We start from the raw sequence: 16,032 nt of genomic DNA, 5'->3' as shown, positions 1-16,032 counted from the left end.
TATTACCAAGGATAGGTCTATATGTTTTCCTTCTATTAACAATCTATAATACAGCAGTACCTTTAATTTTATTTTGTCCTATTTCTAACTTAGCTGATTTAGCTCCGAATTGAATAGCTCTTTTTAGTTCATCTTTAACCCATTCAAGACCCAAGATATCACTTGCAACTCTACGCAATAAATATTTTCTTGTTGGCTTTAATCTAATAACATCAGGTTTATTTTTACGACTCGTTAACTCGAACTCATAATGAAATTTCAAACTTGGTTCAACTTCATTTACAATTGTGGTGATAACCTTTTCATCAAGATATGGGTATCTTAATTCTTTCCCCCAACAACAAATTACCCGATCATCTCTTCCTAAATTCCTGGTATGGATAATTTCAATATCATTAATTAACCCTGTCGATAATTCAGAATAAAGCTCACTCAATTGTTCGTCACTTGTGGTTTGACTAACGTTTTGAAATATGGATTCATGTCGACTATAGCCTGCAAACAATTCATCAGCTCCTAGTCCGCTAAATAAAACTTTTGTAGTTGATTGATAATTACCTGTCCTTTTAACGTACGATGATTCATCTTTAAGAAATGATTCATAGTCAATACTCTTATCTATCAATTCTATCCTGGTCGCTATATTTTCTAGATTCTTAGAACTTGCAAAATAAAAGGCAATTGCTATCGATAAATCCATCTCAGTATTACAGGGGTACATTAAATCCATTACTCTTTGTTTATGAATCAACCAATTCTCATAGGATACATTAATTTCAATCAATCGTATTTGTATTGATGGATATTTACATTGAAGATGAAACCAAGATTTCTTTGCCAACACTCGATCAGGACTCTTATCTGCTAATTGATTAGTTCTTGGGTTATCAAATCCAACTGTTAATAAATCAATGACATGATGAGTCGGATCCAGGTCTATCTTCTGTTCAAGTATATTCTCGGCTATCAAACCAGCAATAACAGTACAATCTAACCCCCCACTGAATAATATAGCTAGGGATGCTTCATCTACTTGATCATGGTGTAAGGGATGGATTGATAGTTGACGTTTTAAAGTTGAAGATTTTAATACTTGATAAACTTTATCAATTTGTGATTGAATGTACGTAGAATCAGAGAATACCTCTTTTGAATATGATAATGGTTTAAAAATCGTATCCATGCCATTATAATTGTGAATCGTTAAATCATGAGTTTGAAGATTATAGTCATAGATGTTATTCTTACATTCAATAAATTCAACAGTTGGATCTTCTGAATATGGTACAGAACTTAAAATCAATGCTTTTGAAGGGATTATTGAATATACCAAAGATCTTTTACCAATTCGATCTCTACCGAAATATATCTTTTCATTAAGGAGATCATATAATGCAAATGCAAATTCTCCATATAGGTCATTAAGGGCTTTTATGATATCGTTATAATCATTAGCATGCTCTAATAGTTGCATGAAGAACTTAGTATCATTACCTAGTAAACATTCATCATTATAGAGTTCACCATTGAATTGAAGAACATACCGATGACTGATTATTATTGGCTGTGAAGTGAATGGTTGTCGTAAGGATAATATGGATGAGAAAAGTTGATACGAGATTCCCTTATTAGCGAAATTAGTATAATTTAAGTAATCTGGACCCCTACTGGCTATTCTGTATATTAATGACTCAAATAAATTCTTTTTTTCAGTAATATCATTATGTTCGTTAGAAGTACTTTGTTCATCTTCACCCACTATCTGGTCGATCTCTAGTTTGATAAGTCGTATTTTGTCATCGATCTCATTATCTTGCAGTTTATGTTTCTTCTTGATAGTGTTGTTCAACTTGCCGAGCTCTACATTCAATTGTCTTAATCTATCCAAATTATTTAATTTCTTTATATCTGCATCTGACAATGGGAAAAGCGATGATTTGTGATCTTGAGCTAAAAAATTATTTGTGTCGGTAGTTTCCCAAACATGGAATTGTTCATCAACTGTTGTTTGTTCCCACAACAGTATCTCGTGCGGCGGTATTAATGACTCCTCATTAAATCTTATAACGCTCAAAATTCCGCACATACTTGGTGATATATTAATCGCTTATACCCTTATTGCTAAGATGATCAAAATTTACAACCAAATTTTTTTCTCACTTTGGCAGCACAATAATATTTACAGCCAAATTATAATGCTTACATTGACAAAATTAATATGCAATATTATTATTAGTTACGACTATATAAAAAGAACTAGTACGACAAACACAAACCCTATAAAGAAAGCAATCTATACTAAAACAACAAATTAATAAATTAATAAATAAATAAATAAATAAAACAAAATAAAAAACAACTTGACTTTTGGGTATTTGGAAAAACAAACCGAAAGCAACGAAACAAAATCTCAGGAACATCATAACACGTAAACTAATATACAATATCAGCAAAAATAAACAATCTATCCAATGGTAATTTTACCTTTACCGTGTTCTCTTAAATATGATTGTAAAAGATTAGATTCGTAGAGTTTGAAGATCTTGTAATAATTCCCATAAGATTTTCCAGCAATGAATAATCTTGGGATATCATCATCGTCATTTTCCATAGCATCTTCATCTTCGAGTTCATCAGCAAACTCTACTTCAAGATATGACATGATTTCTGAATAGTCCGGGTGTTTTAATAAATCGACGATTTTTGGTTCAGGATGAATATTTATATTCATTAAAATCGTTTCAAACTTATGCTGCAAAGGATTATTATTAGAAATAATAATAATTGGATTGACAGCAAAAATTTCTTTTAATGCTTGCAAAGGTGAAGATGAAGATGAAGACGAAGATGAAGAAGATACATCAAGTATATTCTTATCATTTATATCATTTCCATAATTTTTAGTGGAGGAAGTTGATGTGTCACTATCTTCACCCTTATAAGGGAAATAATTATGACCTGCTAAGACTGCTTCTTGCTTGTCTAATTGACTCTTATGAATTGATAATGGAGGCGATTGTGTTAAGGGTGGGGCGGATGATGCAATTACAAGACTTTCTCTATCCTCATTCATGTTGAGGTTAACAAATGAAAGAACAACTTGGAAAGATGTGAATATGAAAATTAATATGAAAACAAATGAAAGGAATTTCATCCAATGATTCGTTTTGATGACAGGATCTACCATGATAATTGGATCGTCATCTAGAATGGAGTCTTTCTTTTCGTTATTAATTGTTGTTGAGCCTGAATTAGATTCTTCAGGTGATAATTGGGTCACACTCTTAGGAGACTTTTCAAGGTCTATATAGAATGATGCTTTACTTTGTTTTCTTTGATGAGTAGACATATTATGATTCTATGAAAGGGTATTATAACAAGTTTTGATTTTACTAGGAAAAGATATAAAAATTTATGAAGTATAAGTCACCAAAAGGCCTACTAAACCGGGGCCAAGTATTTACTTTCTAGCAAAGAATCAAGTAAAAGAAATCAAATATCTATTTCTTTATCTTTGAGTCTTGTCTGGATGTCCCTCCTTTCTTACTTAGTGGTATAAAAAGACTAGTTTTAAATGATACAGATAATTGTTAGGTTTATTTATTAATTTATAAATTTATAAATTTATCTGGTGTTGGCTCAAATGTGTTAAGCTTTTCATACCCCCACAACGTATAAACTATTAGCAATCGCACAGTGCATATTTTATTATTTTTTATTTTATTTTTTTTTTTTAAATTTTAAATTTTATTTATTTTACCTAATTTTTTACTGTGAGTGTGTGCCAATCAGTTGGTGTCTTCCAATATTATTTAGAATCTGCTTTGTAATGTGTTTATATATCAAATATTTTTTTTTAAGCACAAGAATAATTTATGGCTCAGGCGGAAACAAATTTGTTCTAGGTTTCGCAAAGCCGTTATTTCGACCTTCAGGAGAGAGATATGTTAGCCTCTAATAGGAGAATGAAAGTGAGTCAATCCAGCCGTTAAAGTTTGCAGAAGATTAGATTAAAAAAACAAACATAATGCAACAGCAACTTACAATACATTTCGTTTGCGCAAGGACCTAGAATTGGAGTCAGACCTCAGATTCTCACAAGGAACTTTTGAGGCAGCTTCATACATTTAGCATTCATCTTTATTTATTTTATTATTAGACGGTTGGCAGGCGTGCTTATTGTGAAAAAGTTTGGTTACAACAAAACCTTAAATGTTAGATGTTCTGTACCGTACCTGCTCATTCTGGTTACAATACATTCTCTTATTAAATAAACAGATCTGTATTCTTCTCTTTTCTTTAAAGCTGGTTAAACCAAGTTAAATTATTTTTACTATACTGTTAGAATTGATTTCGGTTGTGTCATTTGTGTGTACGCCATTTCTTTAAACATGCTTGCTGAGCATGCACACCGATGATGTAGTGTAGTCTCTGCATATCCCTTCGGCGCCATTTTCATTGTAATTCTGTGAGAACTCTCGGAAAAGCACAGAGAAAGAAAACATTTAAGAATTTTTTTAAGTTTTTTTTTTTAATTTAGCTCACAAAGTAACAGAACGATGATTAATTAAAGTATCACATAAGCAAGCACATATGAACCAGTTGATTATACTTTAGTGTGTATTAGCTTGAGATGATTTCATATGTATAATAGAAGTAGAAAAATTGATATAGTCATATGCATCTGATTCGTATAATAACATAATACAATTGAAGAAAACTCAAAAATTATTGAAATAACTCCAATTCGGAAAATATTATTAACTCTCAGTGCGTTTATTGTTTTATTAACACAGCGAACAAATAAAAATTTAAATATGCTTAAATAAACAAAACTCTAAGAATTATTAGCTTTCTCATCTAGTCGTCTAATATATTCGTGTGACTTTAAACCTAATTGGGTTGTATATCTAACACATGTATTCTTGATTATAATGTCCTAATACAAGTTTAAAATTTAAAATTTTAATCAATTTGTTGTACAAGTGAATGTGGGTTCATAGCTTGGCTATATAGTACAGCCTAATTATTGTGAAGAAATGTATAATTGAATCATAGTTTCAAGCACCACATTGTTTACGGTTATAATTGTTATAATTGTTATTGTTGCTATTATAGTTATTATTTATCATGACATATTCGTTCATTGATCGGTCCTTCTTTCGTTAATACAACTATAACCCAATCTTTCTATTTCTTATCTCGTGTGTATTTGTTTATAATTAGTAACTTCAAAAAGCGCGTTTCGGTGACACCCAAGCCTCACAAGTCACGAGGCAAACATCCAAACATCCAAAACATCACAAACGTAATACAAGCATCAACATCATCAGAAATGTAAACATAACCTAGTAAAGTTAATCATTCCTTTAATCAGGTGACAAATTGAGGGTGAACCAGAAACACTCATATATAATTTATATAACAGCAGTAATATGACGATATAGCGATGAATAGACTTAAATTAGAACTGTCGTCAAGACACTCTATACCATCAACTAACCCATTATCGTCATCATTTAATTTGGGTGACCCATTACCATTACCATATAAGATAATTAATAATCCGAAACGACATAATCGAAATAGAAGTATTTATAATGATAAAGACAATAGCTTTAAAATAAAAACTGATAATGAGAAAATACGACGAATTTATGCTTTACATAAACAACCATTAGATGGAAATACTGAATCATATGATGAAGAAGATGATGACGGAGGACAAGAAGGAGAGAAGGGCTCAATTCAAGATGAAGTAGAGGATGATACCACTGCTGTTGATTCACGAAGGGTTAATAATCATATATTGAAAACAAGGAATTTCAAGAGTTATCCTATCAGAATCCCAAAATCAAGATCGCAGTTGCAATCTCAAAGACAATCATCAGCAGGATCAGCAGGTTCATATATTTTAAGTGATAATGTATTGAGAGATAATGGTACTGATGATATATATGATAATGATAACGACAATGAGAACGCCATTCTTAATCTTCAAGAATTAGTACGATCAGTCGACGATGAAGATCAGTTGCGAATCATTAAAAATGAATTTGATGAATTGATTAATCAAAGACAAATTCAATTAGAAAGGCAATTGCAACTTCAGCAGCGAGAGGAGGAAACCTTAGCGCAACAGAAGCAACAGGAAAAGAATATATTTGAAGAATTAGAACGACTTCAACAAGCAGAAGTTCAACATAAGACCTTCTCCTCACTTTCAAAATTTAATCAAACTCCAAATCATCGTTTTCCTATCAGTATTATTGTTATAGCCGTAAGCGTCACAGTTCCAATATTAACTTTTTTGTTAACTTCATATTTACTTTCAGACTTGAATTATGATTATTGTTATTTCTTTTGCTGAATTCTTTTAGCACACTGTATTATTATATTTGTACTTTTAAATTTTATATTTAGTTAATGAATAATTAAAATAAACTAAAAACAATGACTATTATTATATACACGAACTGAAACCTTTTTATATGACCAACACTTTTATCTACTCATCATAATCATTGGCAGGTGGTGCACGAGACTCACTTTCTAAATATACATCAATAGCAGCTGAAAATGCAGCAAAACCTAAACATCCAATGGCTGCAGCTTGTGGTCCAGCCTTTATAGAAAGTCCAGCACCTGTAATACATCCAGCACTTAATCCATTATAAATATCATGTTTTGCTCTTAAACTTTCAATACAACATTCAACACCAGAATATACCATACCAATATATCCAAAATTCTTTGCTGAAGATACAGATCGACGATACATATCAGTAAATTGTAATTTCATTTGTTGTTTAAATGGAAGTTGACTTATATGACTGACAGCATTGTTACCTACAGGCACATCATATGCCATAGATGCCATAAATAACCCAAAGAATGCACCTAACCCAAATCCAGTTACTCCAGATATTACTGTCTTTCCAGGACATGATTGCATGAATTCAACCATTTTACGAGCACCTAACTCAGCTTGTTCTTCTTGAGTCATCTCTCCCATAGGTTTATTACCGACCCCACCAGGTCCCGTGTATACTCCAAACATGGCAGATGCTTTACTAAGAATTTACTTTAGATACTACTTAGCGGTGATGAAAAAATTTGTATGGTTGAGTTTTTGGGCTAGTTGATAAAGTCGCAATGGGGCTCACGACATATTGCTTTGCGACATCTTGACTGTGAGATCAGATATCTTTGCACCCAAAGAGGCAATATAAATGTTATTTACTCTAATTTGAGTTCAAAATCATCTTAGAGTAACAATTAGCAGTAATAAGACTAAAGTTAATTTTCCTAATATTTATCTACAGTGGTAACTACGAACACTTCAAGGTGTTCTTTATATCCAGAGTATAGTAGAGTGTGAACTGGTAAGAGCTGAGTCCAATTATTTTCAGATATTCTCAGAAGTGAAGTGGGTGTGTATTGGGCTCAATAAGGTTTTATTAACTGCAAGCATAATTAAAGAACAGTAGCTTATGAGAGATACGTCTGAGTATATAAGGAGAGTTCATAAAACATCCATACCACAATACATAACAACGATTCATCCCTATGCGTGACATGTTGGAGATGAGTCGTGTGAGTCGTACATTTCTCAAGGCTTAAGCATCAATAGCCAGTTGCAAGTTTGATAAGAAGCTGTCAGAATAAAAAGAAACGCAAGCAAGGCTAAAGAAGCTTCTTTAAAAATATACATAGATAACGATAAGAAGTGGGAACATTTGACATTTTGAAGTTATTCCATCAAAAATGTCAACGTCCAACTTTTTTGATGAAGCATTAATGATATAATGAAAATAAGACATCACACAATTCTCTGTCTGGCTGAAACTAAATTGTCCGCAGTCGGACAAATTCCCGCATATGTCCGCTAAGCAGGTCTGTCAGTAAAAATCGAGTTTAGTGCCTGAGAGTGCTCGCAAAATGTAGGGAATCAGGGAAAATTAGGGACAGAAAATGCGAGCCAACTGTCACACGTCATTTCAGAAATGATTAATCACCTTTTTGAAACTTTGTGACACTCAAAGCAGTATAATTGACGCAACAGTACTTGTTAGATACATAAGATACTATAGTGATTAACATAGGCATGTAGGCAAACAAAAAGGTTCTTTAGTGGAAGTGGGACACTGTTGAGTCATTTATTCGAAATAGATGATTAGCAATTAATTAAAGTAAATTAAGCTCAATTATTCATAAATTTCACAGATATTAATGTCTCCTCTTTGAACATATATACTGTATGAGACAGGTTTCAAACAATGGAGTCTAACCCGCTTTTGGAAGAAGCCACTTATATTCTCCACCCCATACTTTTGATGAATCAACAGAAATAAGAAATAATAAACTAGAAATAATAAAAAAGAAATTAACTAACCAATAACAAAACAAAATAGGGGCTAAACCCCAAATAAAACTATTCTTTAACCTGTAAGAACTCTAACGAAATAATGTATATTTGTCCACAACTTACCTACTTACCGAATCACACTTGAATAGTTAGAAAGGGCTTTATCGGGCTTCATTTGTTGGATTGCAAAATACCAAATACAGTCATGAAAAAGTCTCTCCACATTTTAATTTTTGCGTAAGTAAGATGACTTAAAGAGGAGATTTTTTCTTGTTATTATTTTGGGCACATCATTCATCACGATACCCATTTATTCACAATAAAATTATGGTATGGCCTTACATTTCATAGTTATAGTTTCAGGAATACTTATCCAATGAGGAGCATCACTTGTACTTCCGATTTTATACGCCTTTGTTGACGAGCATTTTTATATTATACACACTGGACATTATTTTTATTTCAGTAATAATATATAAACTGGTAATTATCCCCTCTATTCATATTTTGATTTCTCTTATTCTTTTTTTATTTCATCACTTTCAATCATATATATTTAATATATATTGAATAAAAACAAAGCTCCTCCAAAACGTTTTACTTAACTTTTGATTATTATATATAACATATTAATACATCACTAAACTTTCGCAACCATGACAAGAACTGATAAAAAGAACAAAAAGATTGTTCAACCTTTAGATTTAGACAACTGTCAAGCTTTAGAACATTTACAACCTAAACCAAAGTCAAGATCTTCATCTATTATATCTATCGAATCCGAAGATACTCATGAAATTAAAACCTTATTAATGCCTCCACCAAAGCGTGAATTTGATGATTTAATTGCTTTTGAATCATTCATTAGAGATGAAACTTGGGATAATGAATTTGATTATTTCCATGGCCATTTACAATACTATCCACCATTCGTTTTAAAGGAATGTCGTGAGAATTTAGATAAAATCAAACCAACCATGAACAAAAACAACAAGAGATTTAAGAGACATTTACAACACCACATTAATAAACATTTAATTAAAGACATTGAAAAATGTTGTGGTTATAAATTAAACTTGGAAAAGGCTGAAATCACCGAAACTCCAAATAAAGTCACTTGGAAGTTTAAAGATTTATCCGATCATGGATTTGAAAAAGAAGAAGAAGATCTATATGATAGACATTGGAAATTAGAATTGGAAATTAGTTGTAATAACGAAAATGCAATGGTTGAAGTTGACTATAAGTCACTTCCATTAGACACTGAATTAGCTGTCTAATATACCCACCCCTAATCTATTCTTGTATAAATAACACCGTACCATTTATTATCTTTATTTGATATGAAGGTTTATTTTCAGTTATACAACTATTTCTCTCACTATTTCCAATGAAGGTCTCCTTGTTTACTTTTCTTATAGACTTCATTAGATACTTTCTCTTCTCCTAATCTTTTATGATAATTATGAATTATGAAATATACGATATTACGACGTTTACGTACTAAAATTTTAAAATATTTTATTTACCTTTTGATTGTAGTATTTATTTATAGTATACAAACCCTTATGCTCTAGCTAAACTATCATATTGGGGACTGGTATTTACATATTCATTAACATAATCACCTAAATTATTCTTTAAGAAATCTAATAATCCTTTCAACTCATTGATCAATACACTAATACTTATTGAATCCATAGAAACATCACTAAGTAATCCTGGTAATGATATTAATAGCCTTAATAAATGCTCTATTCCATAAACTTTCAGTTGTGGTTTAGAATTATTAATTAAATCTTTCTTCAAAAATTCAAGATACTGTAAATTTTCATATTTATAAAGTAACATAAGACTTAAAGATTTATTAAAATAAACCTCTAATCCCAATAAAATTTCATCAAGGATTCGTCGTTGATCTTCACTAGTTAATTGTGAATTTCTCCAAGTTTTATAATCTTGAAGAATTGTATTTATAGGTTTTGAAGATGGTAAACTTATTATTTGTTTATCTTTAGTAATATATTCCCAATCATTTATGAGTAAATATTTAAGTTGAATATTAAATTCAAGTTGAAGTAAGATTCCCTTATTAGAGCTACCTGAGCCATTACTTCCATTTTGATGAAGTATTAATTTTTGTTTCTTATTATTGACAGATCCATTACTCTTACTATCATCCTTTCTCTTAGATCCACTACTTGGACTTGGAGATGTTGCCGTACCAGATAATGTAGCTTTAACTTTTCTACGTTTATTTAATTGATCCAATTCCATTTTTTTAAATTTGTTAACATCATTAAATGCCAATACTCTTTCATGATTAACCCATTCATCCCATTTAGAATTCCATCCTTGATAATGTAATAAATATCCATCTTCTTTATTAGATTTAAAAAGTTCATAATTAAACTTAAGATTCTCCTTAGGACTTTCTACTTTCAATTCTGAATTAAATATTTTATCTTGTCTGACATCATAAGTTTTAACAACTTTTGCTTCATAGATTAAAGGACCGTGATAAGCATACACGGTTTCATTAGGATTGAACATATTGTTTATATATATTAACTACTATACAAATAGTTCAATAACAACTAGTTTAATAAGATAAATTTATCAAATAATCTTAGCTATTCTTCTAGCGAACTTGTAAGGAGCCCTAATACCGAGAATTACTAAACAATAGTTAACAATAATGAACAATTAGTGAGTCTCACACCGTCTAAGCTTAATTTTCCCGCAAACCTTCAGCGAGGAAAAACAAACACCTGGAAAAATTTTAAATAACATACTGAACAGGTTAGGGGCCCAAGGGTTTATCAACGGCATTTGTCAAGTGGTATAGCACATTTTGTATTACGTAGAAACCACTGACGGAATCACCGAGATTTATATTGCATTAGGCAACAGTTTTTCATTCAGTAAATTACCTGAAACTTTTGAAATACTTTGCTCAGCTCGACGCTCCGAGCTTATAGCAATATTAATAGCATCTATATCATCATAGTATCACTAAAGTCTATAATAGGTACTACTTAGTCCATTAATTATAAGAGACAGAAAACTTACCATCTCACTGTTACTGTCCTACATTTCCATCATCACTGATTCCTTAACCTATAATATAATATAATCTGAAACATAAACCTTGTTCCAGGTCAGTACTATACTAGAAAGTTAGAGATTCCTTCAATTATCGAAAAATTTCAATTCATTCATTCTTTTATTCATTCATTCATATTAATTTTCATATTCATTTTCATATTCAATTCATAATCTGTCATTCCTTTTAATTCTGCATTTTCATATATTTATTCCCATCATTAATATAATAACATCATACATGCCATGGCTCAGCAATCATCATCATCTTCTAACAATATAGTAGGAGTACATTATAAAGTAGGTAAAAAAATCGGAGAAGGTTCATTTGGTATAATCTTTGAAGGTATAAATATCCTAAATAATCAACAAGTTGCTATAAAATTCGAACCTCGAAAATGTGAAGCACCACAATTAAGAGATGAGTATCGATCTTATAGAATTCTTCATGGATGTAAGGGAATTCCTCAAGCTTATTTCTTTGGTCAAGAAGGTGTTCATAATATATTAATTATTGATCTTTTAGGACCTTCATTAGAAGATTTATTTGATTGGTGTCAACGTAAATTTTCTATAAAAACTGTTGTACAAATAGCAAAACAAATGATTGAAAGAGTTGAAACTATTCATGAAGATAATTTAATATATCGTGATATTAAACCTGATAATTTTTTAATTGGTAAACCAGGAACTCCTCAAGCTAATCAAGTTTATATTGTTGATTTTGGTATGGCAAAACAATATAGAGATCCAAAGACAAAACAACATATACCATATCGTGAAAAGAAAGCATTAAGTGGTACTGCAAGATATATGTCAATAAATACTCATTTAGGTCGAGAACAACTGCGAAGAGATGATTTAGAAAGTTTGGGTCATGTTTTTATGTATTTCCTTAGAGGTTCATTACCTTGGCAAGGTTTAAAAGCTCCAACTAATAAACAAAAATATGAAAAAATTGGATTAAAAAAACAAACAACCACTTTAAATGAATTATGTTATGGATTCCCAATTCAATTCAGTCAATATATGTCATATGTAAGGAATTTAAAATTCGATGAAACTCCAGATTATAAATATTTAATTAATTTAATGGATAAAGTTTTAATATCACTTGGGGTTGAAGAAGATGATCATTATGATTGGATGGATCTAAATGGAGGACGAGGTTGGGATGCTGCTCTTAATAAAAAGGCCAACTTACATGGATATGGTAACCCTCATCCACCTCAACAAAGACATCATCAACTGAGACTTCAACAACAACAAGTTCAACAACAACATCTTAGAAATGATCTGACTAATTCAAAGTTATTATCTTCCCAAAGGAATATAAGATCATCATCTAATCATAACAATCCAAGACCAAAATCATTATCAATAGGAAATTATCAATCTATTTCTCCTGATTCAAGAAATCAACAATTCTTAAACAATGGAGGTGGAGGTCCTATTTATAATAGTCAAGCTCAAGCTTATCAACAACATCATCAACAGGGAATGTTGCCTGTAAGAGATGATGGCGATTTACATTCAGATACTTCAAGTTTTAATGAACGTAGGAAACATCAATCGGGTGGATGTTTTAGATGGTTATTTTATTGTTGTTTCTAATTTTCAAATAACGAATTCCCCTCCCCAATTTATGCATATTTACGATCACTTTCATGTTCACTTTCATTTTCAATTTCAATTTCATCACGAACTCTCATCTACATAAAGGTCGGTTTCATACTCATACACATACTCAAACTCTTAATTCAATTCATTAATGTCATATGTACATATATAATTTACAACTTTTTTTTTAATTTCTGAATAATTTCTGATTAATTTATCTCATTAATTTAACTCATTCTCATAGTCTATATTATTAGCTTCTTTATTTTACCTTTCTTTTCTTTTCTATTAAATCTGTTGTTAACTTTTCTTAAGTATATAATTATATTTTTACACTCTTGCATCACCTGTAAAAATTGCGCGACCCATTTAGGTAAGATCGGTAAATTTACCACCACTTACCGATCTGACCCCAAATAATTTATAAATCCTTTTGTTCGTTCAATATTTTAGGTTGGAATATTGAAAGTGGGATTATATTTAAGTATGACAATTGGCAAAAGGAATGAATCACAAAATTATCGTGCTAGAGAATCCAATCTACGATCAACTACCATGGATAATGTGGGTGAATCACATATTGAAACCGATGAAGAGATTGATATCGATAGTTTATCACCTTCATCTTCAAAACGTCTTAAGTTAAATGAAAGAAGATCTGTACTAGCTTGTATTAGATGTCGAAAACGTAAGACAAAATGTCTGGGGGAAGATCCTTGTAAAACTTGTACAAGAGCTAAAGTAACTTGTGAGTACCCCCGCAAAGCCAAAAGAATATCTATATACGATGTTGAAGTTGAACAGTATCAAGCTCAAATTAATAAATTAGAAAAGGAATTGGCTACTTTAAAATCTAAGGCTACTAAAAATAATAATGCAGGTGGAACTTTCTCTAAAGTTTCATTACCTATTACACAACATCATCATAATAACCAATCCAATACGGAGGATGCTGATATTTCAATCTGGTTAGGTTCTGCCGCTAGTGAATTAATTTGTTGGAATTTAAAACGGTTTACAACCAAGGGATTTAATAGTCATTCCCCAACTTTGAGTCCGGACTTTAGTACATTCTTGGAAGAAAAGACTTTTGATTTTTTATTCACTTCTACTTACAAACGTCTAGATCGTGATGCTGAAATAGAACACCTTAGAAGTATAACATTTACTCAAACATCGGCTTTATTTGATGCTGTTGTTTCATTTATTAATATGGGATATTTAACCATCAATCCTGTAGAATTTAAACAGAGGCTACCTAGCTATTTTCACAGTGACGGACAATTGAATATCGATTTACTATATCAAGGTGAAGATTATTTCATAGTTCAAATATTAATGATTATGGCTATGGGTGAAATATACAAAAAGAAGTTTGGAAATTCAAAGAGACCTCGGCAACAAGAAGAAGTTTCGGAGGCTGTTCCTGGCTTGAAATATTTTAGAATTGTTTTAAATCATTTGCCATCAACATTCTACTTTTATGATCACAAGAATCTAGATAATACTTTTGAAGTTATCGAACTACTTGGTCTAGTTTCAGTTTACCTTAGATTTCTTGACAAGAAAACATTGGCTGTTTTATTTACAATCCAATCTTTACAATTATGTATTTCACTAAATCTCCACAAGGAAAGACAATTGAGATCAAGAGAAATCAATAACTATAAAACCGATGAATACTTAAACACTATTTGGTGGTCAACATTTTGTTTGAATAGATTCTTCAGTGCTAGAATAAGTCAGCCATTGCTATTAAATCTTAATGACATATCAAATCTATCGACTATTAATTCTCGTACTCCACAACCAGCAACCAAATATGAGTTTGCCAATGAAACATGCATGGAGTTTTATATTGAATTAGCCAAGATAAGTGATAAAATCACGAATCAACTTTATAAAACCACCAAAAGAAATAGTTCACAATTTCTATCTTCCATTCTTTCAATAATGGAAGTTTTAGTTAATTGGGTTGAAAATATACCACAGTTTCTTAAATTAGATTTATCAGATATTGATAATCTAGATAATAATAGTAGAGTTATTTGCTCACTTCACTTGAATTATATTCATCACATTTATCTTACGACTATTCCTATATTAATTAATTTGGTTAAATTTAGGATCATCAATTTCTATTCATTTCTGAAGCTTGATCCAACCCCCATTACATTGAATGAATTACCAAAAACAATCAATTACCTCATCAGTTCATTAATAACATCTAGTCAGTTAACTATGAATATCTTCATCGCTTTATATAGGCAAGAGAAACTCAGTATTTACGGAATGACAGATCTAGATTATTTATTTAGCTGCTCACTTGTGTTCCTCATGTGTATATTACTCAATTGTAATGAAGACGATAAGAAGAAAGGGAAATTTGAAGACTATTTACAAGTTTCAATGGACATAATGAATGAGATGAAGTTGAATGGTAATTCAATTGCTCATGGTAAATTAAATCAGATTATCGATTTAATTGTATCATTGAAGAAATTATTAACTAAATTGGGATCCCAGGGATTAATTGAAAAGACTAAGAGATATAAGAGTAGAAGTAATAATAATGATCATCAGAAAGTAGGCATAGAATCTTCTACAAGTCTAGATCAAGTGGCTGAAAAATTGATAAATTCACCATCATCTACTTCATCTCCTGCTTCAATAAACACTGATGATAAATCACAACGGTTACATCATCAGCTGCAACAATTTCCTGAAAAATTTATGTATGATGAATGGTTATCTCCACCAAATGATATTCTAGATTGCAATTTTCTATTACCATCACAGTTTTCAACAGGTGATGTGAATACCATGAATTTACTTAACATCAATGATCCTATTATGCAAGGTTCAAATACTTTCACTTACAATGTTACTGAAGAAGATATTAACTTCATGGATCAATTTTTCATTGACTTCTAATTAAT

The 16,032-nt window shown here is 30.9% G+C and overlaps 8 protein-coding genes across 8 annotated transcripts; 4 read left to right on the top strand and 4 right to left on the bottom strand. All coding sequences in view use genetic code 12, as the record gives it.

Moving 5' to 3' along the window:
- Positions 1-13: 13 nt before the first annotated feature.
- RJT21DRAFT_122252 (putative asparagine synthase) lies at positions 14-2,212 on the bottom strand. Its single transcript, XM_064882349.1, has one exon. It carries the CDS (start codon positions 2,084-2,086, stop codon positions 44-46), a length of 2,043 nt encoding a protein of 680 aa, XP_064736739.1. The 5' UTR covers positions 2,087-2,212; the 3' UTR covers positions 14-43.
- Positions 2,213-2,259: 47 nt separating this feature from the next.
- Positions 2,260-3,784, bottom strand: RJT21DRAFT_122251 (uncharacterized protein). Its single transcript, XM_064882348.1, has one exon. It carries the CDS (start codon positions 3,347-3,349, stop codon positions 2,465-2,467), a length of 885 nt encoding a protein of 294 aa, XP_064736738.1. The 5' UTR covers positions 3,350-3,784; the 3' UTR covers positions 2,260-2,464.
- A 1,292-nt stretch (positions 3,785-5,076) lies between these two features.
- RJT21DRAFT_50353 (uncharacterized protein) lies at positions 5,077-6,439 on the top strand. The gene has a single exon (XM_064884840.1). It carries the CDS (start codon positions 5,450-5,452, stop codon positions 6,368-6,370), a length of 921 nt encoding a protein of 306 aa, XP_064736737.1. The 5' UTR covers positions 5,077-5,449; the 3' UTR covers positions 6,371-6,439.
- A 69-nt stretch (positions 6,440-6,508) lies between these two features.
- TIM22 (translocation channel protein) lies at positions 6,509-7,060 on the bottom strand (the record flags this gene model as incomplete). Its single annotated transcript, XM_064885537.1, has 1 exon — positions 6,509-7,060. One exon carries the CDS (start codon positions 7,058-7,060, stop codon positions 6,509-6,511), a length of 552 nt encoding a protein of 183 aa, XP_064736736.1.
- A 1,830-nt stretch (positions 7,061-8,890) lies between these two features.
- UCF1 (Ucf1p) lies at positions 8,891-9,886 on the top strand. Its single transcript, XM_064882347.1, has one exon. The coding sequence runs from the start codon at positions 9,025-9,027 to the stop codon at positions 9,646-9,648; it is 624 nt and encodes a 207-aa protein (XP_064736735.1). The 5' UTR covers positions 8,891-9,024; the 3' UTR covers positions 9,649-9,886.
- Positions 9,887-11,058, bottom strand: EAF3 (Eaf3p). The gene has a single exon (XM_064882346.1). It carries the CDS (start codon positions 10,919-10,921, stop codon positions 9,935-9,937), a length of 987 nt encoding a protein of 328 aa, XP_064736734.1. The 5' UTR covers positions 10,922-11,058; the 3' UTR covers positions 9,887-9,934.
- Positions 11,059-11,719: 661 nt separating this feature from the next.
- Positions 11,720-13,087, top strand: RJT21DRAFT_131361 (casein kinase; the record flags this gene model as incomplete). The annotated part of the gene is made up of 1 exon (XM_064883052.1): positions 11,720-13,087. The coding sequence occupies one exon, from the start codon at positions 11,720-11,722 to the stop codon at positions 13,085-13,087; it is 1,368 nt and encodes a 455-aa protein (XP_064736733.1).
- A 561-nt stretch (positions 13,088-13,648) lies between these two features.
- RJT21DRAFT_88544 (uncharacterized protein) lies at positions 13,649-16,027 on the top strand (the record flags this gene model as incomplete). Its single annotated transcript, XM_064885570.1, has 2 exons — positions 13,649-13,990; positions 14,042-16,027. The coding sequence occupies 2 exons, from the start codon at positions 13,649-13,651 to the stop codon at positions 16,025-16,027; spliced, it is 2,328 nt and encodes a 775-aa protein (XP_064736732.1).
- Between the last annotated feature and the right edge of the window lie 5 nt (positions 16,028-16,032).

Source organism: Scheffersomyces amazonensis, assembly GCF_036850825.1.
Source record: "Scheffersomyces amazonensis strain UFMG-HMD-26.3 chromosome Unknown RJT21scaffold_6, whole genome shotgun sequence".
Classification (NCBI taxonomy): Eukaryota; Fungi; Ascomycota; class Pichiomycetes; order Serinales; family Debaryomycetaceae; genus Scheffersomyces; species Scheffersomyces amazonensis.
The sequence above is the reverse complement of the archived record's forward strand: the minus strand, read 5'-3'. Positions and strand labels throughout refer to the sequence as shown.